Raw genomic sequence first — 26,817 nt, forward strand, 5'->3', positions numbered from 1 at the left:
GGCTATGGACCAAATGCTGGAAAATGGGATTAGACTGGACAGGGATGGATGGGCGGCGCAGACACGATGGGCCGAAGGGCCTCTTTCTGTGCTGTAAAACTCTATGACTCTTATCACATGCTTCCTGACCTAATAACAATGTCCAATTCTTTCTTGTATATATTTATATAGTTGATATAGCTCCATATGTTAAAGCTGGTGAATATTTGAAACATTTAGTTTTTTCAAAAGAAACTAGCTGAAAGGTGAAGAAATAAATGTTAAAAATCAACAAGTTTAACATTTTCAATTATAGCCTTATTTGACAGGAAGTGAAAGCACTATAGGAGCAGGTACGAGGTTCAGGGGCATTTCTTTTGATCTGGAGAAAGAAAGAGTATGACACTGTAGGGGGTTTCTCTTGCTCGTTCTGGTCTCCTACCAGGCTTCGTGCAATAATTACACTTGAGTGGTTCGACCCACTCTTCCCTACGGTTCTAGACCTTGGACTTAGGTGCAGGGAACTGTAGTGCAGAGAAAGACTAAATAGGCCAGGTTGAATAGCACGGAATGGATGCTTTTATTATTAAACAGTTTGCAGCATTACAAAATACATATCATAAGCACAAATCAAAGCGACTACAAGCATGCACATATCTATAAACTTGATTCCATGGAAATGGGAAACACACGGCACATCGAAAAAGGGGGTACACATTACGATTACCCTTACCCTCTCCCTCCCCTTATACCTAAACTAAGTTTCGACTTGAGGAACTCGGGATCATGCTCACCACTTTCAGATTCGCAAAAGAGGGGGTTCGCAGCCTTTCGGCACAGCTTTCCGTCGTCACGTGGATTTGGAAACTTCTGGCGCAGCTTGTTTTTCTCTCTCTCTCTCCGGCGATGAGGCAGCGGACACAGCCTTGATGAGCGCTCGTCAAGGATGGATCAGTTAAATCTGTTGTGGATTTGGATTCATGGAGCAGTCTCTGAAGTTGAATAACTGGATGCACATGGGAGAGTCCAGTGAGGAAAAACCCCGAGAATGGGATGTTGAGGCACGGGAGTGCTAGGCTCGGAATGTCCTTTTCCTCCGGCCTGGATCGTCGGTTTTCCTGAGGGTGTCTTCTTCTTCGGCCTGGGTCATCGATGATCTCCCGACAACGGTACCCGGGCCACCCTCGTCGTCTTCCCGCCGTGGCCGAGCCTTGTCTGGCTGAACACCGACCACGTTGTCCTTTTCCGAAATGTCCGTCCGAAGCGTCTTTAAAAGAAGAAACTGTTGTGTATGTAACCGTCCACCTTTAAGAGAACTATTTTAGGTGTTGCACTACTTTATTTTGGCTGCTGTATACTGTAATACCGGTGGTGACCACACCGGTATATAAGTGCTGTGTAATGAGTGATTGGACAGATTCGCCCTGACCTTCGAATCGTAAAGTCCTGTTAAAATTTACTCTTGTAGTCTGTGGATTAATTCGCTATACAACACACAGACTTTACAGTGGCGACGAGTTCGATCTTACCCTGCGGCAGCGATACATCCGAAGCAGTTAACAAGCGTCGAGAAGAGGCATCCGCCCTCGTCGTTCTGCTGAGAGAAGACTCGAGTCTGCAGAGCAAGGAAGAAGGAAGAATTCTGACACGAGGCCTTCCATCAGCAACAGGCAGTGATCGTCCCTTCTGTCACGGTAGTGAGTGAGCCGATCAGCCACGAGAAGCAAGTCAGCCACGTTGACTGTGAGTAGGGGGAAAAATAAAAAAGAAACGGAGGATAAGGGCGGTGAACTCGACCACGGCCAGGGGAAAGGAGCCGGACAGAAGTCGGGGTCAGAGGCGCTGAGACTGGGGCAGCGTAGGGCACGGCAGCCGCGGTGCAGGGAACGCAGCCGGTGTGAGAGACTGGACTACAAGCGGGAACGCAGCGGGTAAAAGGCCGGGCACCTACCGAGGCCGCGAGGCGCTGTGACCGGGATCATAAGGCGCGGAGGCAATAAATAAATAAATAAACCGCGAGGGACTCGGCCGCAGCCAGGGGAGGAAAGGACCGGACTGCGGGAGGTCTGGGAGAGCCGAGCGAGCGGGAGAGACGGAGCCCGAGAGAGAGAGCGAGCGAGACCGTGCCGGCGAGCGGGAGAGACAGAGCCCGAGCGAGGGGGGAGCGGGGCCGAGCGAGGTTCCAGCCAGCGGCTTACAGCGGCTGCCGTGAAGGACCGGGAGCTGGAGCTGTCCGACGCCAACTGGTTGTCCCCAGCGCCGGTTGCCCCTGCCGAAAAAGGGAACGCGATCGGCTGTTCTCGCGCGCGCTTCAGAATAAACTGAAGCCGGCGCGCAGGCTGCAAACCCCGTAAACCAGCAGTCATCGCCCGAGGGCAAAGCTTACCCCTCCCACCAGAGGAAGAAACGCGGGAAGCCGCCAGTTAGGCGGGGAAGAAGACAAGCGCGAAACCGCCATCTTGAAAGTGGGCGGGGAAGAAGATCAGCGCGGGAAACCGCCATTTTAGAAAAAAAAAAGTTAAAGGAAAACTTCGTTGTTGTTTCTTAGAAAGATTGTGAAGATGCCTAAGCGTGGTAACATCAACGATTTCGATTCCGAGGTAGAAGATTGGGCCACGTATGTAGAACGCATCGAGATATATTGTGAGGCCAATAAAATAGAAGATGATGATAAAGCTATAACCTTACTAAACTCAATGGGGGCGAAGACATACGGGCTATTGAAGCATCTTCTATCACCGGCTAAACCGGCGGATCAGACGTTCGCTAATATTGTTGCTGTCCTAAAGGATCATTTGAACCCCACACCACTGATGTTGGCGGAACGATTCAAATTTTATGCGAGAACGCAACGGAAAGAGGAAAGCAACGCGGAATATTTGGTTGAACTACGTAGACTAGCGAAATACTGTCAGTTTGGGGAAAATCTGACAGAGGCATTGAGAGACAAGTTCGTGTGTGGGTTGTCGAAGGAAGGAACACAAAAGCAACTGCTTGAAGAGAACGATCTTACACTTGATAAGGCTGTCCTTATTGCAGCATCGCACGAAGCCGCAGCGAGAGGCACGGCGGAAATGCAGCTGAAGGCAGCGGTACTCAGCGTGGATCAAATGACTTCGGGTACAACGAAATGTTATCGTTGTGGGAAGACAACACACGGCCAGAACCAATGCTGGTTTAAAAACCAGGAATGTAGAAAATGTGGCAAGATTGGTCACATAGCTAAAGTATGCCGGTCAGGAAAGAAGACCAGCAACAAAAAAAAGTCACCGCAGGAAAAGCACAGCATTGTACACAAGGTGACTGAGAAGAGTTCAGATGAACAGAATTCGGATTCAGACTCCAACAGCCAAGAACTGGATAGTCTGAGAATTCACAATGCGAGTAAGGAAGTTGACCTACAAATTATCTGGGTCACACTCAAAATAGCCGGAGTCCAAGTGAAAATGGAATTGGACACAGGATCAGCCCTAACAGTCATAAACCGAAAGGACTACAAGAGGCTATTCTCACATATTCCCTTGAGAGATACCAAGATTGTATTGCAGACATACACGGGGCGAAGAGTATACCCCATCGGAAAGATAAAAGTCAAGGTGAGAGACAAGGGCAAAGAACACCAAGGAATGGACTTATATGTACTGCCTGAGGGGGGTCCACCACTTCTGGGACGGGAGTGGATCAGGAAAATAAATATGGACTGGCACTTCCTAAAAACCATAAAGAGTGAGAACTCGGTGAAGATAATCAGCCCAGACTCTGGAACTGATGATGGTAAGACCAACCCATGTGCAAAAGACAAGGCTAAAATGGACTTGCAGACTAATGTTGGAAAAACGAAGGAGTGCATAAATGCTTATGCTTTAGAGGAGAACAAAGTTTCAGAACAGAATTCCACTGAGCAACAACAACATAGTTTGACAGAGAATTCTGAGTCTGTCCAGCCTACAGACATGCACACTTCTGAGGGACACCGGGCTCGAACTCAACTCCAATTCAAACTACAACAACAATTAGAACAAATGATTCGCCGTCTTGAGCAAGAGATGAATGCAACGAAAAAGTTCTTTGATACAGAGTGGGAGAATCTGGAAAGACAACAGAAGCAGCTGATGGAGAAAATGAAGCAGGAGCACACAAACCGTCTGCGTGAGGAGGCCAAACGAATCAAAGCTGATTCGGGTTCTGAAGGGGCGTGCCCTAATCTGGTGGAGCAAGATGTTCAGCAACTGAAGGCGCTTGTTAGCAGGTTGCAGGCAGAAAAGGCTGATTTGGTTGCCATGAATTCCGAGCTCCTACTGAAGTTGGGTGCAGCACCACCGAACGATTCATTTGTTGAAATTCGAATGGTGGAGGCTGCAGATGATGGAGAATTAGAAGCAGCAAAGGGACCCCAGTGCAAGGTTACCAACAGCCCTGTAGCCTATCCGTCAAAAACACAGGATGACGATACTGGGAAACGTCTGATGTCAGAAGGGTTAACGGTCAGTCAACTCCTTCATATGCTGAGGGACAAGACTCTGAAATGGGACAAACTTGAACACGAGCTTCAATCTTCAAAGGAAAGAGTTTCGGAGCTCTCAAAAGTTATTGAAATAGCTGAGGTGACAACACAGACTGAGAAGACTGCAGCAGAGCAGCCCGTGGATGCCAAAAGTACGCTGACTCACGTCAATGTAGAACAACAGAAGGCTGAAACAGCTGCTCCAGTAGAGGGATTGAATAGTCCGATCAATCAATCTCCGAATGAAGTTGAAGTATTGAAATCACAAATGAGGTCATTAGTAAAAGACTTGCAGAAAGCCCAGAAAAAGCTGGATGAAGCTGAACACATGAAGAAGTCTCTTCAGGAAAAATGTCTGGATTTGGAACAAAAGCTGGCTAACGTCCAGCTGGGTATGGAGGAAATAGAAGACCCTCTCGCTGGCCTAGCTCAGGACGACACCGAATATTACCATGACCTGTTGGACGACACCGAATATTACCATGACCTGTTCTGCCCAGCTTGTGATGAAAACTCCCAAAGTGCAGAAACCATGAAGAATCACAAAAAGTCTAAGGAACACCGGGAGATGGTGGCGCTACTACGGAAAAAGGAGGAAGAGAAGGAGGAAATGTGCATGCAGCTGGCAGCTGACAGTGGAGCCCAGAGAGTCTCCAAGAAGCAGAAAAGGAAAAGTCGAAGCAGAAGATGACCATCTGAACCATTATCACCTGCCAGATCACACACGTTGTCCCTCCGAACGGAGCCAAATCAGTTCGGAAGTAGAAAAACTTTCCAAGGTACTCAAGCTGTTAGAAGTCAGCAATGCTGGTTCAGAAGTGACGGAAGTTCAAGCTGTTAAGTCCATTGAAGGACTATTGGATGAGTCACTCCAGCAACGTGAACCGACTACACCACAGGGAACTGTTACAACACCGAGGCGTTATCCGGACCGAGTCAGGAAGCACAGGAGACGCCTCCACAGAGACTGAATCTGTGAACTGTTTCCGCAGAGACTGAATCTGTGAACTGTTTTCCCGCAGAGACTGAATCTGTGAACTGTTTTCCGCAGAGACTACATCTGTGAACTGTTTTACATGAAGTTGGATATATGTTATGTTTAATGGGGAATAAGTATGTTGTAAGCTAAAAGGGGAGGATTGTTGTGTATGTAACCGTTCTACCTTTAAGAGAACTATTGTATGTAACTGTCCACCTTTAAGAGAACTATTTTAGGTTTTGCACTACTTTATTTTGGCTGCTGTATACTGTAATACCGGTGGTGACCACACCGGTATATAAGTGCTGTGTAATGAGTGATTGGGCAGATTCGCCCTGACCTTCGAATAGTAAAGTCCTGTTAAAGTTTACTCTTGTAGTCTGTGGATTAATTCGCTATACAACACACAGACTTTACAGAAACGTCCTGATCGAATTCCGAAGCTACCGAGGTAGAAGAGGCGCTGATGGACTTTTCGAAATCCATAGTTATACCCTTTTGGGCCAGCCTTATCTCCCGCCAGATCATATTCCAGTCTTTGTAATATTTTTGGCGGGCAGAAATCTCTGCAGGGGCGCTTTGTCTTGTAACGGAGCCGGTGATAGCTTAACTGGCCTTCCTGGCCGATAATGTTTTTTACTTTGTCACCGTAACTCGGTTCGCATATTGATCGGTCTGGAGATTTCCCTTGATGGCTGTTAAACGGTTTTTCCTTTGTACATTAAATGGGTTTAAATGTTCATTCATTGTCCGCCCATATCTTGATGGGCCCCATCCTGTTGCCTGAAACTGTCTTGTACTTAGAATCCAATTGAATATGTATGCCCATTTCCCTGAGTTTCGGTTTCCCGATACTGGCTTTCGCGGGCTTACTGCTCTCAATCCACAAGCCTGTCTGGCTTGCAGTAACAGAAATCAAATGGTTCAAGAAACTGATCACGAGGTCCGGTGGCCATTTTGTATGCCCTTTTATCAAAGGTTTTATCTGTACAAGCTTCTTTTGGTCAATAAAGCTGTATTATTAATCCTGTTGTCTTGTGTGATTATATAATGAAAAATTTTCGAATCTTACAACACATAGGGGGAGAAATTCGGTTGCTTTGCGCCTCACGTTAGCGCCCTAAGAGGGAGCTAATGGGGTGCAAAGCAACTAGCGCCTGGGCGCGGCACCGCCAACGCCTCCTGCGAAATTCAGCGGGAGGTTTGCGGCAACAGTAACTGTTAGTGCGCCGCTGCGCCGCCGGCGATGACGTCATTGCCTCCGTTGCCCTCTCTGGCCTCCTGAGCACCCCCGCCCCTCCCCCGCGGAGTGCTGGCTGCGCTCCATGAGCCCGGCACTTCTCTTGAGTGCCGGGCTCTTTTGCCGGCACTCCAATCCTGGTGGCCCAGCTGGGTCCCGGGTCGCGCTGCGTAAGGCCCCTCCCCTTTAAGAAGGGGAGGAAGGCCTGCAAAACCGCGTCAAGCAGCGCCGCGATATTCCCTCGCAGCGCCCCAAGAGGGAGGAGGGGCGCTTCAACTAGCGCCCTGCTTCCCTCTTGGCGCACTACTGGTGAATTTCGGCCACGGGGGCGCTAATCTTTTCGGGGCGCTAAAAGTAATGCCCCGGCGAAGTTAGCACCTGAAAGGGGGTGCGACTCAATTTTTCCCCCATAGCATTTTGGGTTTAAAGCCACTTTAATTTGTTCATCTGGTGCATACGTCATCTGCGCAAAGGGATGTTTTTGCTGGGGCAGGTGTACTTTGTTGTGGGCTTGTGGTTACCGCAGTAGATAATCATGGGTCTGAGAAGATGGTGAGAGGTATTTGGTGGTTGTGGTTGTGGGTATGACTGTTCTTTCAGGAAAATGTTTAATTTACTAATGTTTGCCAAATGGCTCTAGCAGCTTGCAACAGTCCTGCTGGTGGGGCCTCCTTCTGGATGCTCAAGTTCCTCTTACATTTCCTCTTTTTAGGACTCTTGCTGCTGCTCTTCCAAGTTCATGCCTATGTCAATTGCCAGGGTGTGCAGTATGCAGCACACAACAATGATCAAGGACACTTTGGTAGCTGGGCACAGCAGGATGCTCCCTGGTCACAGTGTGAGGTGATGCATTTGGGAAGGGCTAACAAGGCAAGGGAATACACAATAAATGGTAGGATACTGAGAAGTATAGAGGAACAGAGGGACCTTGGAGTGCCTGTCCACAGATCCTTGAAGATAGCAGAACAGGTAGATAAGATGGTTAAGAAGGCATTCGGGATGCTTTCCTTTATTAGCCAAGGCATAGAATATAAGAGCAGGGAGGTTATGTTTGAACTGTATAAAACACTAGCTGGGCAACAGCTAGAGTACTGCGTACAGTTCTGGTCACCATGTTACAGGAAAGATGTGATTGCACTAGAGTGGGTATGGAGGAGATTTACGAGGATGTTGCCAGGACTGGAGAATTTTAGCTACAAGGAAAGATTGGACAGGCTGGGGTTGTTTTCTTTGGCACAGAGGAGGCTGAGGGAGACTTAATTGAGGTGTATAAAATTATGAGGGGCCTAGATAGAGTGGATAGGAAGGACCAATTTCCCTTAGCAGAGAGGTCAATACCCAGGGGAAGTAGATTTAAAGTAATTGGTAGAAGGATTAGAGGGGAGTTGAGGAGAATTTTTTTCACCCAGAGGGTGGTGGGGGTCTGGAACTCACTGCCTGAAAGGGTGGTGGAGGCAGAAACCCTCATCGCATTTAAAAAGTACTTGGATATGCACTTGAAGTGCTGTAACCTACAGGGCTGCGGACCAAGAGCTGGACAGTGGGATTAGGCTGGATGGCTCTTTTTCGGCCGGCACAGACACAATGGGCCGAATGGCGTTCTGTGCCATAAATTTCTGTGATTCTATATGACCTCTCCAGGCACTGGAACCACTGTTTCAGCATGCCTATTGTGTACTCAAAGATGCCTTTGGTGGAGACATAAGCTTCACTGTACTAATTCTGGGCTGCAGTTGGGGAATAGTGCAAAAGGGTCATGAGCCAAGGCAACAGCAGGTATGCCTAGCCCCTTAGGAGCCAACCCTTAACTCGTTGGATGTCCGTAACCAACGCTGTTGACTGCCTCAGAATGAAGGTATCAAATGCTGTCAGGGAATCTTGCATTCTCCTGCATGATCTTGTGGCGATGGTCACACACGAGCTGGATATTGACAGTAGAACCCTTTAAAGGTAGCTCTACAGAGAAGCGCAAAGGCCAGCAATCACTTCCTGAAACTTAGCGAACCCAGCCATGTGGAAAAAGCTAAATGCTTGGGTATGCTGATCCATGGATTCCATAGAAAAGATGGTTTATTGGGCAGCTCTGGCTAATAATGCGTTAATAACTTGGTAAATGCACTGATGCATTAATATGGAAGCATGTACCCATGGTTGCAAATGGTAGAAGAATTTTAAATCTTCTATTCCATTTAGGCAGGAAATTATGTCCCCCCTTTATTGCCGTTTGACCTACCTCAGTTTTTGTATCGAAATGGAAATACGCTGTCATTTGGTCAAGAGATGAGAAAAAAGCATTTTCTTCTGGAGGAGGTAAGATTTCTCCACTATTGACAACAAGATATTTATTTTTTCAGGTCTGTTCTATTTGTTCTCTCACTTTTTTTTAATCAATTCTCCTGAACATTTTGTTGCACAAGATTTAGTACTTTGAGATGATATTAACTCTGACTGATTGTCACAACATTGTAAGACACCTGGGTGTAGAAATTCAACTCACGGCGGTTTCTGTGGGAAATGGGCATCGTGAGCGGAACGCACACCTGATCATATGAGGGAGAGGCACAAGCGAAATCGACGCTCATGCCTCATTTGATTTAAGATTGGAGAGCTGCCAGCGCTACTTAAAATAGGACCAATCATTATCATTTCTGCAGTTTTCTTCATTTTAAAACTGAATTGGTGGAAAAGTACAGGCTTCTGAATGCAGAAGTGGAAAACCACAGCTGTGGTGTCGAAAGGCTGATCGGATGCCTTCCACGAATGGTAGAAACCATGTTAAATTTCTGTTTCAGTTTCCGTTGCTGTACCATTTAAATTTAATCTTAGTTTTTAAAAAAAATCATTTTGCATGAGCCACCCTTTCCTCGTTTAGGCCTCTTTTTAAGTCATAGAGTTATACAGCACAGAAAGAGGCCCTTCAGCCCATCGTGTCCGCGCCGGCCATCAAGCCCTGTCTATTCTAAACCCATTTTCCAGCACTTGGTCCGTAGCCTTGTATGCTATGGCGTTTCAAGTGCTCATCTAAATGCTTCTTGAATGTTGTGAGGGTTCCTGCCTCTACCACCCTTTCAGGCAGTGAGTTCCAGATTCCAACCACCCTCTGGGTGAAAAAGTTTTCCCTCAAATTTCCTCTAAACCTCCTGCCCCTTACCTTGAAACTATGCCCCCTGGTTATTGACCCCTCTACTAAGGGGAAAAGTTCCTTTCTATCTACCATATCTATGCCCCTCATAATTTTGTACACCTCAATCAGGTCCCCCCTCAGCCTTCTCTGCTCTAAGGAAAACAACCCCAGCCTGTCCAGTCTCTCTTCATATCTGAAGCGCTCCAGCCCAGGTAATATCCTGGCGAATCACCTCTGCACCCTCCCCAATGCAATCATATACTTCCTATAGTGTGGCGACCAGAACTGCACACAGTATTCCAGCTGTGGCCTAACTAGCATTTTGTACAGCTCCATCATAACCTCCCTGCTCTTGTATTCTATGCCTCGGCTAATGAAGGCAAGTATCCCATATGCCTTTTTAACCACCTACCTGTCCTGCTGCCTTCAGGGATCTATGTACATGCACACCAAGGTCCCTCTGATCCTCTGTCCTTCCTAGGGTCCTACCATTCATTGTGTATTCCTTTGCCTTGTTAGTCCTCCCAAAATGCATCACCTCACACTTTTCAGGGTTAAATTCCATTTGCCACTGTTCTGCCCAGCTAACCAACCCATCTATATCGTCCTGTAGCCTTAGGCTTCCCTCCTCGCTATTTACCACTCCACCAATTTTCGTGTCATCTGTGAACTTACGAATCATACCTCCTACATTCATATCAAAATCATTAATGTACACTACAAACAGCAAAGGACTCAGCACCGATCCTTGCGATATACCACTGGACACAGGCTTCCAGTCACAAAAACAACCTTCGACCATCACCCTCTGCCTCCTGCCACTAAGCCAATTTTGGATCCAATGTGCCAAATTGCCCTGGATCCCATGGGCTCTTACCTTCTTGACCAGTCTCCCATGCGGGAGTTTGTCAAAAGCCTTACTGAAGTCCATGTAGACTACATCAACTGCACTACCCTCATCCACACACTTAGTCACTCCCTCGAAAAATTCAATCAAATTGGTTAGACATGATCTCCCCCTGACAAAGCCATACTGACTATCCTTAATTAATCCTTGCCTCTCTTAAGTGGAGACTAATTCTGTCCCTCAGAATTTTTTCCAATAATTTCCCTACCACTGATGTTAGGCTCACTGGCCTGTAATTCCCTGGTTTATCCCTACTACCCTTTTTGAATAATGGTACTACATTAGCTGTCCTCCAGTCCTTTGGCACCTCCCCTGTGGCCAGAGAGGTTCTGAAAATTTGTGTCAGAGCCCCTGCAATCTCCTCCCTTGCCTCACACAGAGCCTGGGATATGTCTCGTCTGGACCTGGGGATTTATCCACTTTTATGCCCGCTAAAACCGCTAGTACCTCCTCCCTCTCAATACTAATTTGTTCAAGTATATCACAATCCCCCTGCCTGATTTCTATGCCTACATCGTCCTTCTCCATAGTGAACACAGATGCAAAATATTCATTTAAAACCTCACCCACATCTTCCGGCTCTACACACAGATTGCCACTTTGGTCCCTAATGGGCCCTACTCTTTCCCTGGTTATCCTCTTGCCCTTAATATACTTATAAAACACCTTGGGATTTCCCTTTATTTTGCCCGCCAGTGTTTTTTCATGCCCCCTCTTCACTCTCCTCCCTTGCCTCACAGACCTTTAGGCCGCAAATTTAATTCTGGAGGCGGGATGAGGGCAGGCCATCTGGTTTCCGGGTTCTGGTCCTGCTACCAGCTGCCTCCGCTCTGCAGACGTGATTTCCCTTGATTGGCCTTGTTAAGCCCTACCGGCCAATTAACAGGAAGCGGGTCTAATGACGTCATTAAAGGGACCATGCACAATTTTATTTTGACAGTTGATCTGTCAGTGTTTGACAGCATTGTGGTGCTGCAAACACTGACGAGCACTGCACAAAGGTGAACACTTGCACCCAGGCTCTCCAATGACTCCCTCCATGCTTATGGAGGGAGTCACAGCACGCAGGGAGGTTCTCTACCCTTCCAAGAGTGGAAGAGACCTCCCCAGGATACCAACTTACCTTGAACGTCCACCCAACCCTCTCTATCTACTTTATTACTTCCTCATCTCACTAGCCATCCCTCACACTCAACTCATCCTACTGCAAGCATACCAACTAACAACACACAAGGGTAGGCACTTGAGAGGTTTAGCCAATGTTCATCTGAAGTTTCTGGTAATGCGTTGTCCTACAATGTAATGGCCCAGCACTTGGCGTCAGGGGCTTGCCGTGCGTGCAAGCCCCCGATGTGCGCTCACCCTGCGTGCCGACATCTGAAACCTGGCCCGCAGTGGATTTCCTTTCAGTGGCCAGGTTCTGATGTCGGCGCGCTGTGCTAACCTGATCCAGCGGCGTAGTTAGTGCGATGTGCCGGCTGGGATCAGGTGAGCACTGTTCAGCCAATCAGGGGAGGGGAAACTTCATTCATAAGTTTGAGAGTAAGAACTGTCAAACTCATGAGAAGTACTGCACCCCAAAACACTACTTAAACTTTAAATAAAATTTTTTAAAAATCCCAATTATTAAATTAAGTATAAATAAGTTTTAAAAAATAATTTAAACAATAATTTTTTTTTTGAAAAAAATAATTTTTTAATAAAAAGGGTCTAAAACTAAACTTACCTTATTGTAGATTCTTTAAAATAATAAACCTGTGGAAATTTTTTTTCTAAATTGCACTAAAACACCACTTACCTGTAATAATAAATACTTACGTGTGCTTTTTACAAGCGTAAAGACCGGAGGCCTTTACACATGCGCAAATCCCCCAAAACAGAGGAAATCCAAGACGCACGCGCTGCCCCCTACAGCGCACGCGCTAGCCTCTTCAACTCTTGGGTGAGAGGAGAGGAAATGCCGGTTTTCTGCGCATGCGCTGTGCATGCTGAAAACCAGCATTTCCTCCGGCCAGACGCGTGAGTACCCCTTCCGTACTCACGCGTTTGGAGAGGAATTACTGCCCCAACATCTTTCTCCAAAGGTGTGCCTTATTGGACAGATCTGAACGCACATTGAGAAGCGTTTTACTGAGTTCCAGTGATTGTTCTGTCATAACCCCCGCTATAGTGATATGTGTGCATGGAATGGCTTGGACATTAAAGGGATGCTTCACTCTGCTGGTGTGGGATGGTGTCAACCTGGCACATCATGTGGCAGCCAGGGTTTACAGCATCAATTGAAGAAAATCCGGCCATGGTGATGCCATCGCTGGCCTCCCGGCCAGCAATTTTGTCAGGGGATGTGTCCAGTGCAGCATCAGGTGGGTGAGGAGGAGGTTGGCGCTCCTGAAGCTGGTGCTGCTGTTGTGGCTGGTTGTGCTGCTGCCACGGCTGCTCTTCCTCCGAATCTGACGACCAGGATGAGAGGGTGTAAATGGTTCCCATCCCCATGCTATTGATTTCAGTTGAGGCAAGAAGCGTGCAAGCGCACACTCAAAGTGGCCTGAAATTATTCCGTTCAGGTAACACTGCAGATGGGTGTCAGCTTGACCAGTCACAAGGTCAGTAGATTTGCAAAATCTTATCCCAAACCTCCAACAACAAAGTTGCATTTGAATGTCAGCCATGTTACAGGAGCGCTTTTAAAGTGCTGCACCAATGACTACAAATCATGTCCTTGAGAAACTTGTCCCCTTGCAGGAGCCAGAAGCACGAAAATGGGAAACCACTATATAAATAGGATTAGCAAGGCAGTTACCAGGCTCTTAACTGCCTTAACTACCTGTCCCACCTGTTCCCGTCGGGTCAGTTTGGGAGCGGCTGACCCGACACTCACAGAAATTGCGTGGGGGGTGGGATGGAGGTGGCTTGGCAGTTTGAAGCCATTTTTCCCGATTTTCGCTGCCAAACCACCTCCTCAGGGCTATTAAAATCGAGCCCTTAATGTTTCCCTTTGGAGTTAGGCTTTGCCCCATTTTTCAGCAACTCGGGTGCAAGTATGACATGGGGGGGCCATCGCAAGGAAGAAGCTTGGATGGGCCATTTAATTCTCCGGCCTCATTTTTTTCCAAATCAGATTCTCATCCGAAGCTGGCGGGAATGATACGATGGCCAACAGATGGGAGTGGGAAATCACGCAGCAACAGGCCACCGCCTGAATTATGTTACCTTCTCAACACAGCCAAGATTATTCCATGGGGACACTCCCACACTTCGCAATCCTCCGGGTCCCCATGCTCATTGAATCGCAATCTAATTCCCCCAGGTGAAAGTCTCTTGAGTTATACCTGGAAGGGTTTAGGGCAGAGTTTGAGGGTAGGTTGAATCAAGTAGACGTCTGGCCTGAGCTGGTTTTCCTCCTTCAAATCATTCTCGCCTTTTGCGGCGAGGTGGAGGAAAGACCCCAGGTCTTCCTCCTCCTCCGCAACCTCATCTTTCTTCAGTTGAGTCCCCTTCCCCCGTTGCTGTGACGGATCGGCAGGAAAGGATGGCAGGATGTAAGAATGGGTAAGCATGAGAACCGCAGGATGAGGAAGTGTATGTGGTTCTGCAGAGGGCTGCCAGGGCAACATTATAGGGACTCAGTTAGTAACCTGGTGCCAGCAACGACCTTTGTGAAACTGTTTCCAGTGACAGAAGGGTCAGTAACCAGAGGACACCAATTTAAGGTAATTGGCAAAAGAACCAGAGGCGAGAGGAAGAGAATTGTTTTACGCAGCGAGTTGTTATGATCTGGAATGCACTGCCTAAAAGGGTGGTGGTAGCAGATTCAATAATAACTTTCAAAAGGGAATTGGAATATTTAAAGGGGAAAAATTTGCATGGCAATGAGGAAAGGGCAGGTGAATGGGACTCCAGTCATTGGCTAGCTCTTTCAAAGAGCCAGCACAGGCATGATGGGCCAAATGGCCTCCTTCTGTGCTGTTTCATTTTATGAATCTATGATAACAAAATCAAAATGTGTATTGGGGTTACAGTAATGCTTTGTTAATCAACTGTTTCTGTTTGGTGTAGGAGACAACATTTATCAATCACGGTGCTTTTGGCGGTACTTTGAAAGATGCTCTGGATGTTGCCCAGGTGAGATTCCAGCAATATTAGCCTAGAGGCTATTGTTGCCATTACAAAGAATACCTGTTTTAATTGAGGGTTACAGGGAAGTAATATTGGGAGTGGAGAATAGTGCACAATTCCCACCTGTTTGTAGACTGGTGTCTAATTGCTGTTTGAAAGAAGCAGCTGTGATCGCTACAATGCTGAAGACTTGCATTAATCCAATTAAGCTAATTATCACTACTAGTAGGTAGTTAAGTGGAAAACATACAGCATTTCACAGCTACTACATCACGTGTGCCGTGTTGCTAACTCTTGTACTATAAATTGCTATTTCTACAATTTGGGTAAGCTGCTGCATAGATGAGTTGAAACCTACACTTTTTGCCTACTATGAGTATTGGATTCAGTGCGCCACTAGCATTCCAATTGGCTAAGGAGGAGCGTAAGAACAAGAAAGGGATGCCTGTGATGTCAAGTCCGGCTGGTACACATCACATGTGGTCTATCTTCTCGGACCTAGCTACCTGGAATGACAGAAGAACACAGCTTTAGCTAGGACTAAGCATTGAAACTGTGAAACAACTGACCCATTTCTTTCATGAAGACCTCCATACACGATCAGCAACCTGTACGGCACTGCCAGTCACCGTCTTATTAATTCAATTAATGGTATGGCATGTGACTTTTAGCCTGTTAGTCCCCCATTTCAAAACTACCGCTCCATCTCCAAACTCCATTTTCTGTCCAAGGTCCTTGAGCAGGTTGTTGCCTCACAGTTCCATGCTGATCTGTCTGCAACATCTTGTTTGAATCCCTCCAATCTAACTTTCGTCCCGAGACTCTTGGCGACATCATCCGCAAACATGAGGTCAGCTTTCACAATGCACCAAGTACACACAGCTCTTAACTCCATCATCTCTCTTGATCACTTCACTGCCTCTGTGCTGTCATACTACCAGCTTGAATCTTAATGCTCTCTTAAGTGGCCTAGTAAACCACCCAATTGTTAACAATTGCTACAAAGTTCAATAAAAAGAAAGACTTGCTCTTATATAGCCCCTTTCATGACTTCAGGACGTCCCTAAGTGCTTTACAGCCAATTAAGTACTTTTTTTTGGTGAAGTATAATCTAGTTACTGTTGTAATGTAGGAAACACGGCAGCTAATTTTGCACACAGCAAGGTCCCACAAACAGTAATGTGATAATGACCAGATAATCTGATTTAGTGATGTTGGTTGAGGGATAAATATTGGCCAGGACACCAGGGAGAACTCTCCTGCTCTTCTTCGAAATAGTGCCATGGGAACTTTTACGTTCATCTGAGAGGGCATACGAGGCCTGAGTTTAACATCTCATCCGAAAGACGGCACCTCTGACAATGCAACACTCCCTCAGTTCTGCACTGGAGTGTCAGCCTAGATGTGGTGCTCTCGTCTCTGGAGTGAGACTTGAGCCAGGTTGTGACCTTCTGACTCAGAAGCAGGAATGCTACCATTGACACCTAAGGCCACTAAAATAATTTTGGGGGTTTATCTAAGTGATAGGACCCCGAGTTGCATATATTTATGAGGCGACCACCTGAACCAGATAGACACCTCAACTGGCCAAGAAAGTAGCAAAGTAAAAAAGCCGACGGGCGGGAATGGAGCAGTAAGTGTAATGCTTTCATTTTAGCTCTGTTCTGCCCGTTTTCCGCCTGAGGTATTTTGAGACCTGAGACATGTTTGCTGCACATACCAAACTGGTGCTCTGATGGAAGTTGCCAATTGGGGATGGCAGGAAATTAGCCAGCATCTACATGGCTAACAGTCCATGCCTGGAGGAGGGCGAGAGACAATCCCAGGGAGGGCCGAAGTATTTTTGTGGGGCCAGGAGGAGTGTTCCTACTCCTCCTGCCCCACAAAATAAAAGCTGAAAATATTTTTTGGACCATTTTTTGAGATGCCTTTAACTGGTACAAATTGGCGGAGTGTGCCTGGTGCACACACTGCCCATTTGTAAAAGAAAGAAAGACTTGCATTTATAAAGCGCCTTTCACAACCACCAGACGTCTCAAAGCGCTTTACAGCCAACGAAGTACTTTTGGAGTGTAGTCACTGTTGTACCTCAAAACTGCAATGCACATTATTGGACCCCGATATTAAACGTAGAGTCCTACCTGAAAAGTTGGGCATTCTGGCCATCCATCTAAAGAGCGCCAGTGTAAGCAGGGCAGCGAGTGACTTAACACCATTTTAAAGGCACTACCACCCCATTTATGCCGGGTGACCATAGTTAAAATCATTCCCACAATGTCTCAATTTCTCTCTCCAAAAGGAAGGAGAGCTTAAAGAGCACTACTCATCTGAGCACCAAATGTCACCAATACCACTTGAAGCAGGCACTAGTACAGATACGCACCCTATAGGAGAAAATCAAAGTGAAGTTGAGAAGGAAGTACAGAGTGAGGCAAAAAACACTGCAGTGATGGGAACTGATGACGGACCATCTGGTCTAAGACAGAGGTCCAACATCCTGAATTGTATGAGGATCTTACAGCACTTGTTTTCCGACAGATAATCTTACAATACTGTGCCCATGCTAATCAGTTATTTGCTTCCATAAATACAGCCTTGGAAATTGATATTGTTTGGCTAGACAACAGTTGGCTGGAGTGCAGACTGCCATTGATAACATGGCAATACCTGTGCTTTATAGTGACAGGCCATAGGCATACTAGAATCATTAATCATGAGTATTGCCACTGCTGCTATGGAGGCTTTGGAGTCCCAAGTTCTAAGATGCCGTCCTGCCTACTTTCAACTGGCTTGGATAATGGTTGCAGACAACCATGAAAGAAAGAACTTGCATTTATCTCGCACCTTTCACGACCTCAGGACATCTCAAAGCACTTTACAGCCAATTAAGTACCTTTTTTTGAAGTGTAATCACTGTTGTAATGGAAATGAAGGAGGGATTCTGAGATTATTCTACATATCAGCGACTATCAAGAGAAGACACCTTCCACCAATGTTATGTGCAAAATAGCACAAGAGCAGTTAGTTCACACTCATGTAACCAGCAGCTCTGTATAAAACTGTATAACACTGGCGGCACACTATGTTACAGCTTGCCATGAACAGAGGGACAACCAGTAAACTAAGAAAAGAATATATATAAACAATGCGAATGTATATTTATACACTCAGGGATATACCTGTTTATACACTGTATGAATAGAACTGCGTTTATGTGCTAAACCATAAATGTATTTTGATGCTTTGGCAACATAAGATGTAACTTATCATGCCAATAAAGCGATTTGAATTGTGAATTGTGAATTGTGAATTGTATCATCATGTCATTTATACAGGGCTACATTAGTACTTAATTGGCTGTAACGTGCTTTGGGACTCCATAGCAGCAGTGGCAATACTCATGCCTATGCCTATGCCTATGAAAGCAGTGAGTTTACTGGAAATCCAGCCTCTCCAGAGAACAGTGCATTGGTATGCTTGCCTTCCAATTGACTACGTAACAGGTTTTCATTTATCTTTGTTTTAAATGATCACAGCATTCAGAAGAACAAAAGTCACTTCACTATTTTAAACTCTGTTACAGAAATGGCAAGTGTATATTGAACGACAGCCACTGCGGTTTTATGACAGAGAGCTGCTTCCACATCTGGTGTTTGTTACTAAGCGATTAGCTGAGTTTGTAGGTATGAACTGTTGTATTTTTCTTTTTCTCACTCTCATGTATTACATAGTATCTCTGTTTCTGTCTCACAACCATTTTGATATTTTTGACACAATTTACTATAACTGTCTACAAATATTTGAGGTTTTTGCTGCATTTCAGGATGCTCTCCCACAGATTTAGTCCTGGTACCAAATGTTACCATGGCAATGAACTGTGTCGTAAGAAGTCAGGATCTGAAGCAGGGAGACACAGTATTCATGCTAAATGTGACCTATGGTACGTACACTCTGTTTTGGTGAATTTCTAACTGACATTATTTCATCAAAAACAAAACACTTTTTTTTAATCAATTATTGATCCCAAAATTCCTTGGGAGTTCCATGAATCTCCTGCTGTAAATTTGGTGGGAGACCGTTAGAACCCCCAGGAAAACGGCAGAGACCTGGTTGTGCTGGGTCTATGCCGATTTCCGGGAATTTTCTGGTTGAATTTGGAAGTGCTTTTGTGAGCCTCACTGTTGGGGTCCAGGTAAAGCAAGCAGTCCAGACTCCCAGAGAGAGGGTCAACTGGACCAGCCACAGGTCAGAGGCTGGGTATTCTGTGTGAGTATTCACCTCCTGACTCTTCAAAGCCTCTCAGGAGTGTGATGGAACACTCTCCATTTCCCTGGATGGGTGCACATCCGGGAGGATCGAACACGGGAGATAGCACCGAGAAATTGGTCCACCTCCCCAACCCCAAAGTGCATTTCACCCTGAAAAAACATGCATTACAGGGACCAATTTCTTCCCTACAGAATCCAGTTTTGGGGTTTCTCTTTCAGAAGGGATATGACAAGATTGGAGAGGATTCAAGAAGCTACCAGATTAATAGCAAAATCTTGAGGACTGAGTTATGAAAAGTGATTGTGTGCCTACTTGAGAGAAGACTGAGGCCAGATTATGAAGGAGCACATTAAGTTGGAATCAGATGTTTTTGTGTGATATTCAGAATTCCAGAATGTGAGAAATATAAAGATGAGGAAAACTAACGTAAATAGGCATTCAGACAGAATTTGTTCAGAAAAATGTGCTCAAATATGGAACAAACTACCAGTGAGTGGTGGAAGGATGTTAAAAAAGGATTAGACAAGTTTCTGGTATCTAAAAAGATTCAGGATTATTACATTTTATAAATTATGTACATAGAGGTATATTGCAATGAAAAGAGGATATTTATATGGCCAAGCTAAACAAGCTGACAGTTTTCTCCTGTTCAAAATACATTATTATGTTACTATGATTGTTATAATGTTAAGATCACTTTGCAGCCATAAAGTGCTCCATCTAGCAGCCCAGGTAAAAACAAACTTGCCTAGCAAATCTAAAGTTGCATTCTGAGTGGAAAATGGATGCTTCAATCAACTGCAAATTCTATTTGTATTTGTCTTCCAAACAATGGACCAAAATAACACTTCAAAATAATGTTGAGGCTAATGGCACTCGCCGTTATTTATGCACAAATGCTGCAGCAACTTCAGGCGAGGGCAAATGCACAGTTAAACGTGGAAATCCAAACGTTGCTGTCCGAGATGCGCTGCTCACCATTAGTTTTGCGAAAACGGCATCTCGCTGTCTGCCTCACCATTGACTGGCATGAAGTTGTGAACTAAACTCGCTACAGAAAGTTAAGTCTTGTCCATTTCAGTCTAAGTACCCTTTTAACGACGTAATAAGTGTTAACTACGGCCAAACAAACTCTCTGGCACTGAAAATTAACTATTACAAGTTTGGAGCCTCATTCCTTCAGGTTTTATTTGTTGTTGGAGATGTTAAAAATGTAAAATTTAAAATAATTTTTTTTTAAACTTTTCTTTTCTGTCTCTTTTTTCCTCTCTCTCTTAATCCAGTCTTTCTTTCTCACACTTTATTTCTTTTTTCTGATTTGGCATTGAATTCACCCACTCTAATTTACTTGTTAATTTCACAATCCTTCCATTGGTTAAAAAGATACACAGTTGCTTGTCCTGTTCACTCAGGTCCCAAATGCCCGGTTTCCCTCACTGTGACATTATTAGCTCTGATTTCAGCAACTTTCAGCGCAAAATATCACCACGATTAAATGGGCAAGCGCAAGTCTAACTTACGGCGGGCGCCATTTTTTGCTCTGCTACAGCAAATTGTGGCTCATTTTCATTCTTTTGAGTACTTAGCTAATCTTTTTTGGGCTCCTTAGGTGCTGTGAAGAAGCTTCTTAAACAAGTTTGTGAAGAACGAGGGGCTACACTGCAGGAGGAATGTCTGGAATTTCCACTTCTAGGACCTAGTCAGGTGCTGTTGTCAGAACAACTTTACACAAGCAATATTTCAAGTCCTGTTCTTCCTGCATTCTTGGATGTGTGCTAAACTCAGAGATAGATATTGGATCTATTTGGGTTAATTTGCCAGATACCAAGCTTTGGTACAGTTCAATTGTTTTTTGGTTCTGATATGCTTTTCCTTCTTTAAAAAAAACTTATCACTATGTGTGTATCATTTTAGTTCAACAAGAACAACTTGTATTTAGAAAGCGCCTTTAATGTAGCAAAACATCCCAAAGGCACTTCATAGAAGAATAAAGAAAAAAATAGATGCTGAGCCATAGATGGAGATATTAAGAGAGGGTGGGTTTCAAGGAGAGTCTTTGAAAAAGAGAGGGATGTAGAGGGGTTTAGGGAGGACATTCCAGACCATGGGGTAGCTGAAGGCATGGCCACCAATGGTGGGGCAATGGGAGGTGAGATGACAAGAAGCTGGAGTCAAAGGATCAGAGAGTTGAAGGAGGGTTGCAGCGCTAGGCCATGGAGGCATCTAAATTTAAGGGGATAGAGGATGATGGGGGGGGGGCGGTGGGAGTGATGAAGACAATATTGGAGTAATCAAATCTGGAGGTAACAAAGGCATTGCTGAAGGTTTTAGCAGATGAGGATTTAGGGCCATGTTACGGAAGGCTGAAATAAGCAGTCACTATGATGGAGAGCGGTTGGAAGCGCAGCTTGGAGACCAGTAAAAAGCTGAAGTTGCAAGCAGTCTGGTTCAGCCCAGGACAGTGGACGGGGAGGAGGATGGCATAATTGATGATGGTATTGTAGCAGGGGCCAAAGATGATGGCTTTGGTCTTCCCAGTGTTTAGCTGGAGCTCATCGTCTGACAAGCAGTCTGACAGCACACAGGCAGTGGAGGGGTCAAGAGGTAGAGTTGGGTGTTGTCAACGTACATGTGGCAGCTGACCCCAAGTTTGCAGATAATGTCATCAAGGGCAACATGCAAATGAAGAGGAGGCACCCAAGGATACATCCTTGTGGAACTCCTAAGGTGATGGTACGGGATAGGATGAGAAGCCATTGGTAGAGATGCTCTGGCTACAATTGGAGAGGTAAGCATGGAAACAAATAAGTTCAGTCCCACCAAGCTGGACAGTAAGGAGAGGCATTGAGGGAGGATGGTGTGGTTGACAGTGTCAAAGGCTGCAAAGAGGCACCATAGTCACAGAGAATGTTATGTCACAGAGAATGTTATATCTAACAGTACCACCATAATGGCAGTTATGGGCCAGATCCAGAGTAATAAAGGTTAAAGTTTTGAGGGGGAAAAATGGCCTACCCTTATGCATGTTTCTCATTCATGGTAGTCTATGAGTCAAAATTCCTAGAAATCTAGTAACAGCATATTAGATTTCAGAAAGGGGCTGAGGATTGCAGGCAAGTGAACTCCATATTACTCTTGTGTGTTTAGTTTCTGGTTATAAAGTGGCATTGTCAGAGACCTGGGGCTGGATTTTACCTGCCGAGACGAGTTGGGGGTGGGACTGTTGCCTTCCAGGTTCTAATCCCGCCCCCAGCGACGTCCGACGCACAGATGCTATTTTCCCCTGATTGGCCTGCCCTGTGGGCTTGCCGGCGAATTAAGGGAAAGCCGCTGTCAGAGGACGTCAGTTGATGACGCTTCACCTGCCAGCTTTCTTAAAGTGTAAAGTGACATGAATCTTTTGTTTTTGACAGATGATCTGTCAGTGTTTAACAGCATTGAGGTGCTGTCAAACACTGACAATCACTGTACAAAGGTGAGCCCTTGCACCCAGGCTCTCCAATGACTCTCTCCTTAGGATAAAACAGATGGCAGCTGCAGGTGAGGTTACAGAAGCGATCTGTCACTTCTCCCAACAAACACTTCAAAGCTTGTCACCTACAGAAAAACCTAAACACATTAAAAATGACTTTCCCAACATTTGCTTACCTCTGATACTTACCAGTGTCCCATTTCATCCATCACACCACTTCTGCAGCTGTCATCTATACACAAACATAACAACAGACCCACAGCCACCTCACTTACCCTGGCGGGGTTCCCCGATGTCGGGAAGCCCACAGCAGAAGTCTCAAAATGGGAAAAAGCCTCTTAACTGCCTGTTAACTACCTGTTAACAGGCAGTTAAGTGGCTGTAATCCTCTTCCCGCCGCTAGGAGTCTGGTCCCTGCACAAATCGGGTACCCGACTCCCGGGAAGATTGGTTGGAGGCGAGTTGGGAGCGGGTTTGGGACCTGCTCCCATTTTTTTTGATTTTCCCAGCAGTCCCGCCTCCAGACCCGCCTCCTCGGGGCTGGAAAAATCCAGCCCCTGGCATCCAGTTTCCAAGAGTTACCAGACATGGTATAGAACACAAGAGGGGAAAAATAAGTTCAAAGAATTGGTTCCTTTTCTTATCCCTTATTTTAAGTGTGACAATCTGGCCATTTGTTTCAAATTGATGCTGATCTCTGGTAAAGTTTTAACTAATAATACAATGATATTTTTGAATACTGCAAAATATTTTTTAATTCATTTTTTAAAATTCGTACGTGGGATGTGGGTGGCGCTGGCTGTTGTTTTAAACAGACTTCTGTTGTTCATTTGAGTAGTAACGAATGCAGTCTTCTGGTTATAATCATTTATTCTTTAACTTCTGCATAGAAAGCAATATATAAGCGGCGTATAGTCACAGCTACGGCACGTGAACCTAGGCATGGGTCCTGTCTCGTGCTGCTTGAACAAAGGAAAAAGCTTATATTTATACACTGTTTTCTTCTCAAACTGGAACTGGCATTGCTGAATATGGTAGTCTCAGGCTACTGCATAGTCCAGAGACACAAGTCTACACAGGATTACATAGGGTATACAGCACAGAAACAGGCCATTCGGCCCAACCAGTTCATGCCGGCGTTTAGGCTCCACGCGAGCCTCCTCCCATCTTTCCTCAGTTAACTCAGCATAACCCTCTGTTCCCTTCTTCTTCATATACTTATCTAGCCTCCCCTTAAATGCATTTATACTATTCGTTTCAACCACTCCCTGTGGTAGCGAGTTCCACATTCTCACCACTCTCTGGGTAAAGACGTTTCCTCTGAATTCCCTATTTGATTTCTTGGAGACTGTCTTTATTGATGGCTTCTAGTTTTGTTCTTCCCCCACAAGTGGAAACACTCTCCCTATATCTAATCTATCAAAACCTTTCATAATTTTAAAGATTTCTATTAGGTCACCTCTCAGCCTTCTCTTTTTTCAGGAGAAAAGAGACCCAGCCTGTTCATCCTTTCCTTATAGGTATACCCTAGCATTTCTGGTATTATCCTTGTAAATCTTCTCTGCACCCTCTCCAGTGCCTCTATATTCTTTTTATAATATGGCGACCATAATTGTAGACAGTACTCCAAGAGCAGTCTAACCAAGGTTCGATACAAGTTTAGCATAACTTCGCTACTTTTCAATTCTATCCCTCTAGAAATAAACCCTAATGCCTGGTCCTGGTTTGCTTTTTTTATAGCCTTGTTAACCTGTGTCTCTACTTTTAGTGACTTGTGTGTTTGTACGCTGAGATCCCTTTGCTCTTCTACCCCATTTAGATTTGTATTTTCCAAGTAAGATGTGACCTCCCTATTTTTCTTACCAAATTGTAATACCTCACATTTATCTGTGTTGAATTTCATTTGCCAATTATATGCCCATTCTGCAAGTTTATTAATGTCTTCTTGTAATTTGTTGCAGTCTTCCTCAGTTTTGACTTTCCCCCCCAATTTGGTATCATCTGCAAATTTAGAAATTGTGTTTTTGATTCCAAAGTCTAAATCGTTAATATAAATTGTCAACAACAGTGGTCCAAGCACTGATCCTTGTGGAACACCACTTCCCACCTTCAGCCTCTGAATAGCTACCCTTTACCACTACTCTCTGCTTTCTGTCTTGAAGCCAGCTAGCTACTTGTCCCCTGACTCCGCATGCTGTCACCTTATTCATTAGTCTATTATGTGTTACCTTATTGAAGGCCTTTTGAAAATCTAGATAAGTTACATCTACTGCATTAGCCTTGTTTACTCTCTCTGTTACCTTTTCAAAAAATTCAAAAAGGTTGGTCAAGCAAGAGCTTCCCTTTTGTAATCCATGCTGACTATTCATTATTATATTTTTGGTTTCTAGATTTCTTTTATTTTCTCCTTTAGTAGGGATTCCATTATTTTTTCTACCACCGATGTTAAGCTGACTGGTCTATATTTCCCTGGACATGTTCTATCTCCCTTCTTAAATATAGGTATTACGTTAGCTATCCAACAGTCCTCTGGCACTACACCTTGTTCTAACGAATTATTAAATATGTGTAGTAATGCCTCTGCTATCTCTTCCCTCGAATCTTTTAAAATGCACAATGTAATCCATCCGGACCAGGGGTTTATCCTCTGAGTTTGATTTGTTTATTTAAAAGTTCTCCTCTTTTTATTTTAAATGCAGTTTCTGATTTCTAATCTCATCATCTGATGTCAAGTCCATCTGTTCTGTCTCCCTAGTAAATACTGAAGCAAAGTAATTATTTAATATTTATGCCATCTCTTTATCGCTGCCTGTGATATTATCCTGTCCATTCCTTAGTGGTCCTATTCCCATCCCAACTATTATTTATCTGCCTGTAAAATATTTTACTATTTTGTTTTATGTTCCTTGATAATTTAATTTTGTAGTTCCTTTTTGCCTTTCTAATTGTTTTTTTTGACTTATCTCCTAATCTCTTCGTATTCTCTCTTGTCACGCTCTCCCCTGCTGTCCATGTACCTGCCATGGAGGGAGTGCAGCGAAGATTCACCAGGCTGATACCTGGGATGGCAGGAATGACGTATGAGGAGAGATTGTGTCGATTGGGCTTATACTCACTGGAGTTTAGAAGATTGAGAGGGGATCTCATCGAAACCTATAAAATTCTGTCAGGTCTGGACAGACTAGATGCAGGAAGGATGTTTCGGATGGCTGGGGAGTCCAGAACCAGGGGTCATAGTCTAAGGATAAGGGGTAAGCCATTTAGGACTGAAATGAGGAGGAATTTCTTCACCCAGAGAGTGGTGAACCTGTGGCATTCTCTGCCACAGAGGGCAGTGGAGGCCAGTTCATTAAATATATTCAAGAAAGAGTTGGATATATTTCTTGAGGCTAAAGGGATCAAGGGATATGGGGAGAAGGCAGGGACAGGGTACTGAATTTGGATGATCAGCCATGATCTCATTGAATGGCGGAGCAGGCTCGAAGGGCCAAATGGCCTACTCCTGCTCCTATCTTCTATGTTTACCCTCAATTTTTCTCTTATGTTTTTATTCATCCATGGTGTCTCATTAGTGTTTAGCTTGTTCTTGCTTTTTGACAGAATATATTTTACCCAGACTCTGTTGAACACTGTTTTAAATATATTATGGCCCAGAAATTCGGGTCGAGAGCTTCCCGCGGGTGTAAGCCCCCGACCTGCACTTACCTTGCGCGCCGGCCGTTGAGCTGTGGGCCCCCATAGAATTCCGATCCTGGGCCTCCTCCAACTGCCGGCGCGCAGTGCTTGCGTATCCCAGGGGCGCAGTTAGTTCGAAGCGTCCCCTGGGATCATGTGGGCCATGGAGAGCCAATGGTAGCAGGGAATGCTTCATTCATAAGTTTGACAGGAAGGGCTGTCAAACTTATAAATACTACAAGCCCCAAAACATCACTAAATCTTCAAATAATTTTTTTTTTAAATCACATTTTTAAAATAAACTATAAATTACATGAAATAATTATTTTAAACAATAATTTAAATTTTTGAAAAAAAGAATTTTATTTTCTAACGGGGCTAAAAAATAAACTTACCTTTCTTTACGACTGCTTTTTAAATGTGTAACTTCTGGAGACTTACCCTCCTGGGAAAACCTGAAAAAAAAACATAAGTTCGATGCGCACGCGCAGCCTCTCCTGCACACGCGTTCGAACTCTGAACCCCTTCTTTCAGGGGAACGGAAGTGCCGGT

General features: G+C 45.0%; 1 protein-coding gene across 5 annotated transcripts in view; it reads left to right on the top strand.

Annotated features, from left to right (window-relative positions):
* LOC147112978 (uncharacterized) overlaps positions 1 to 26,817 on the top strand; it is a 97,972-nt gene that overhangs the window by 7,034 nt on the left and 64,121 nt on the right. For 3 of the 5 annotated variants that reach the window (XR_015079607.1, XR_015079608.1, XM_085997813.1), the window contains exons 2-6: positions 8,896 to 9,012; positions 14,790 to 14,855; positions 18,433 to 18,532; positions 18,673 to 18,789; positions 20,728 to 20,822. Coding sequence is in view for 3 of the 5 variants with exons in the window: in XM_085997813.1 (XP_085853939.1) it covers positions 8,896 to 9,012; positions 14,790 to 14,855; positions 18,433 to 18,532; positions 18,673 to 18,789; positions 20,728 to 20,822 (495 nt within the window). In the remaining 2 variants the exon portion in view is untranslated. The remainder of the gene's footprint in view (positions 1 to 8,895; positions 9,013 to 14,789; positions 14,856 to 18,432; positions 18,533 to 18,672; positions 18,790 to 20,727; positions 20,823 to 26,817) is intronic. The other 2 variants (XM_085997815.1, XM_085997814.1) reach the window with 2 other exon arrangements.

This window comes from Somniosus microcephalus, chromosome 9 (genome assembly GCF_052327205.1).
Source record: "Somniosus microcephalus isolate GS21.2 chromosome 9, FLI_Smic_1.0, whole genome shotgun sequence".
NCBI classification, from domain to species: Eukaryota; Metazoa; Chordata; class Chondrichthyes; order Squaliformes; family Somniosidae; genus Somniosus; species Somniosus microcephalus.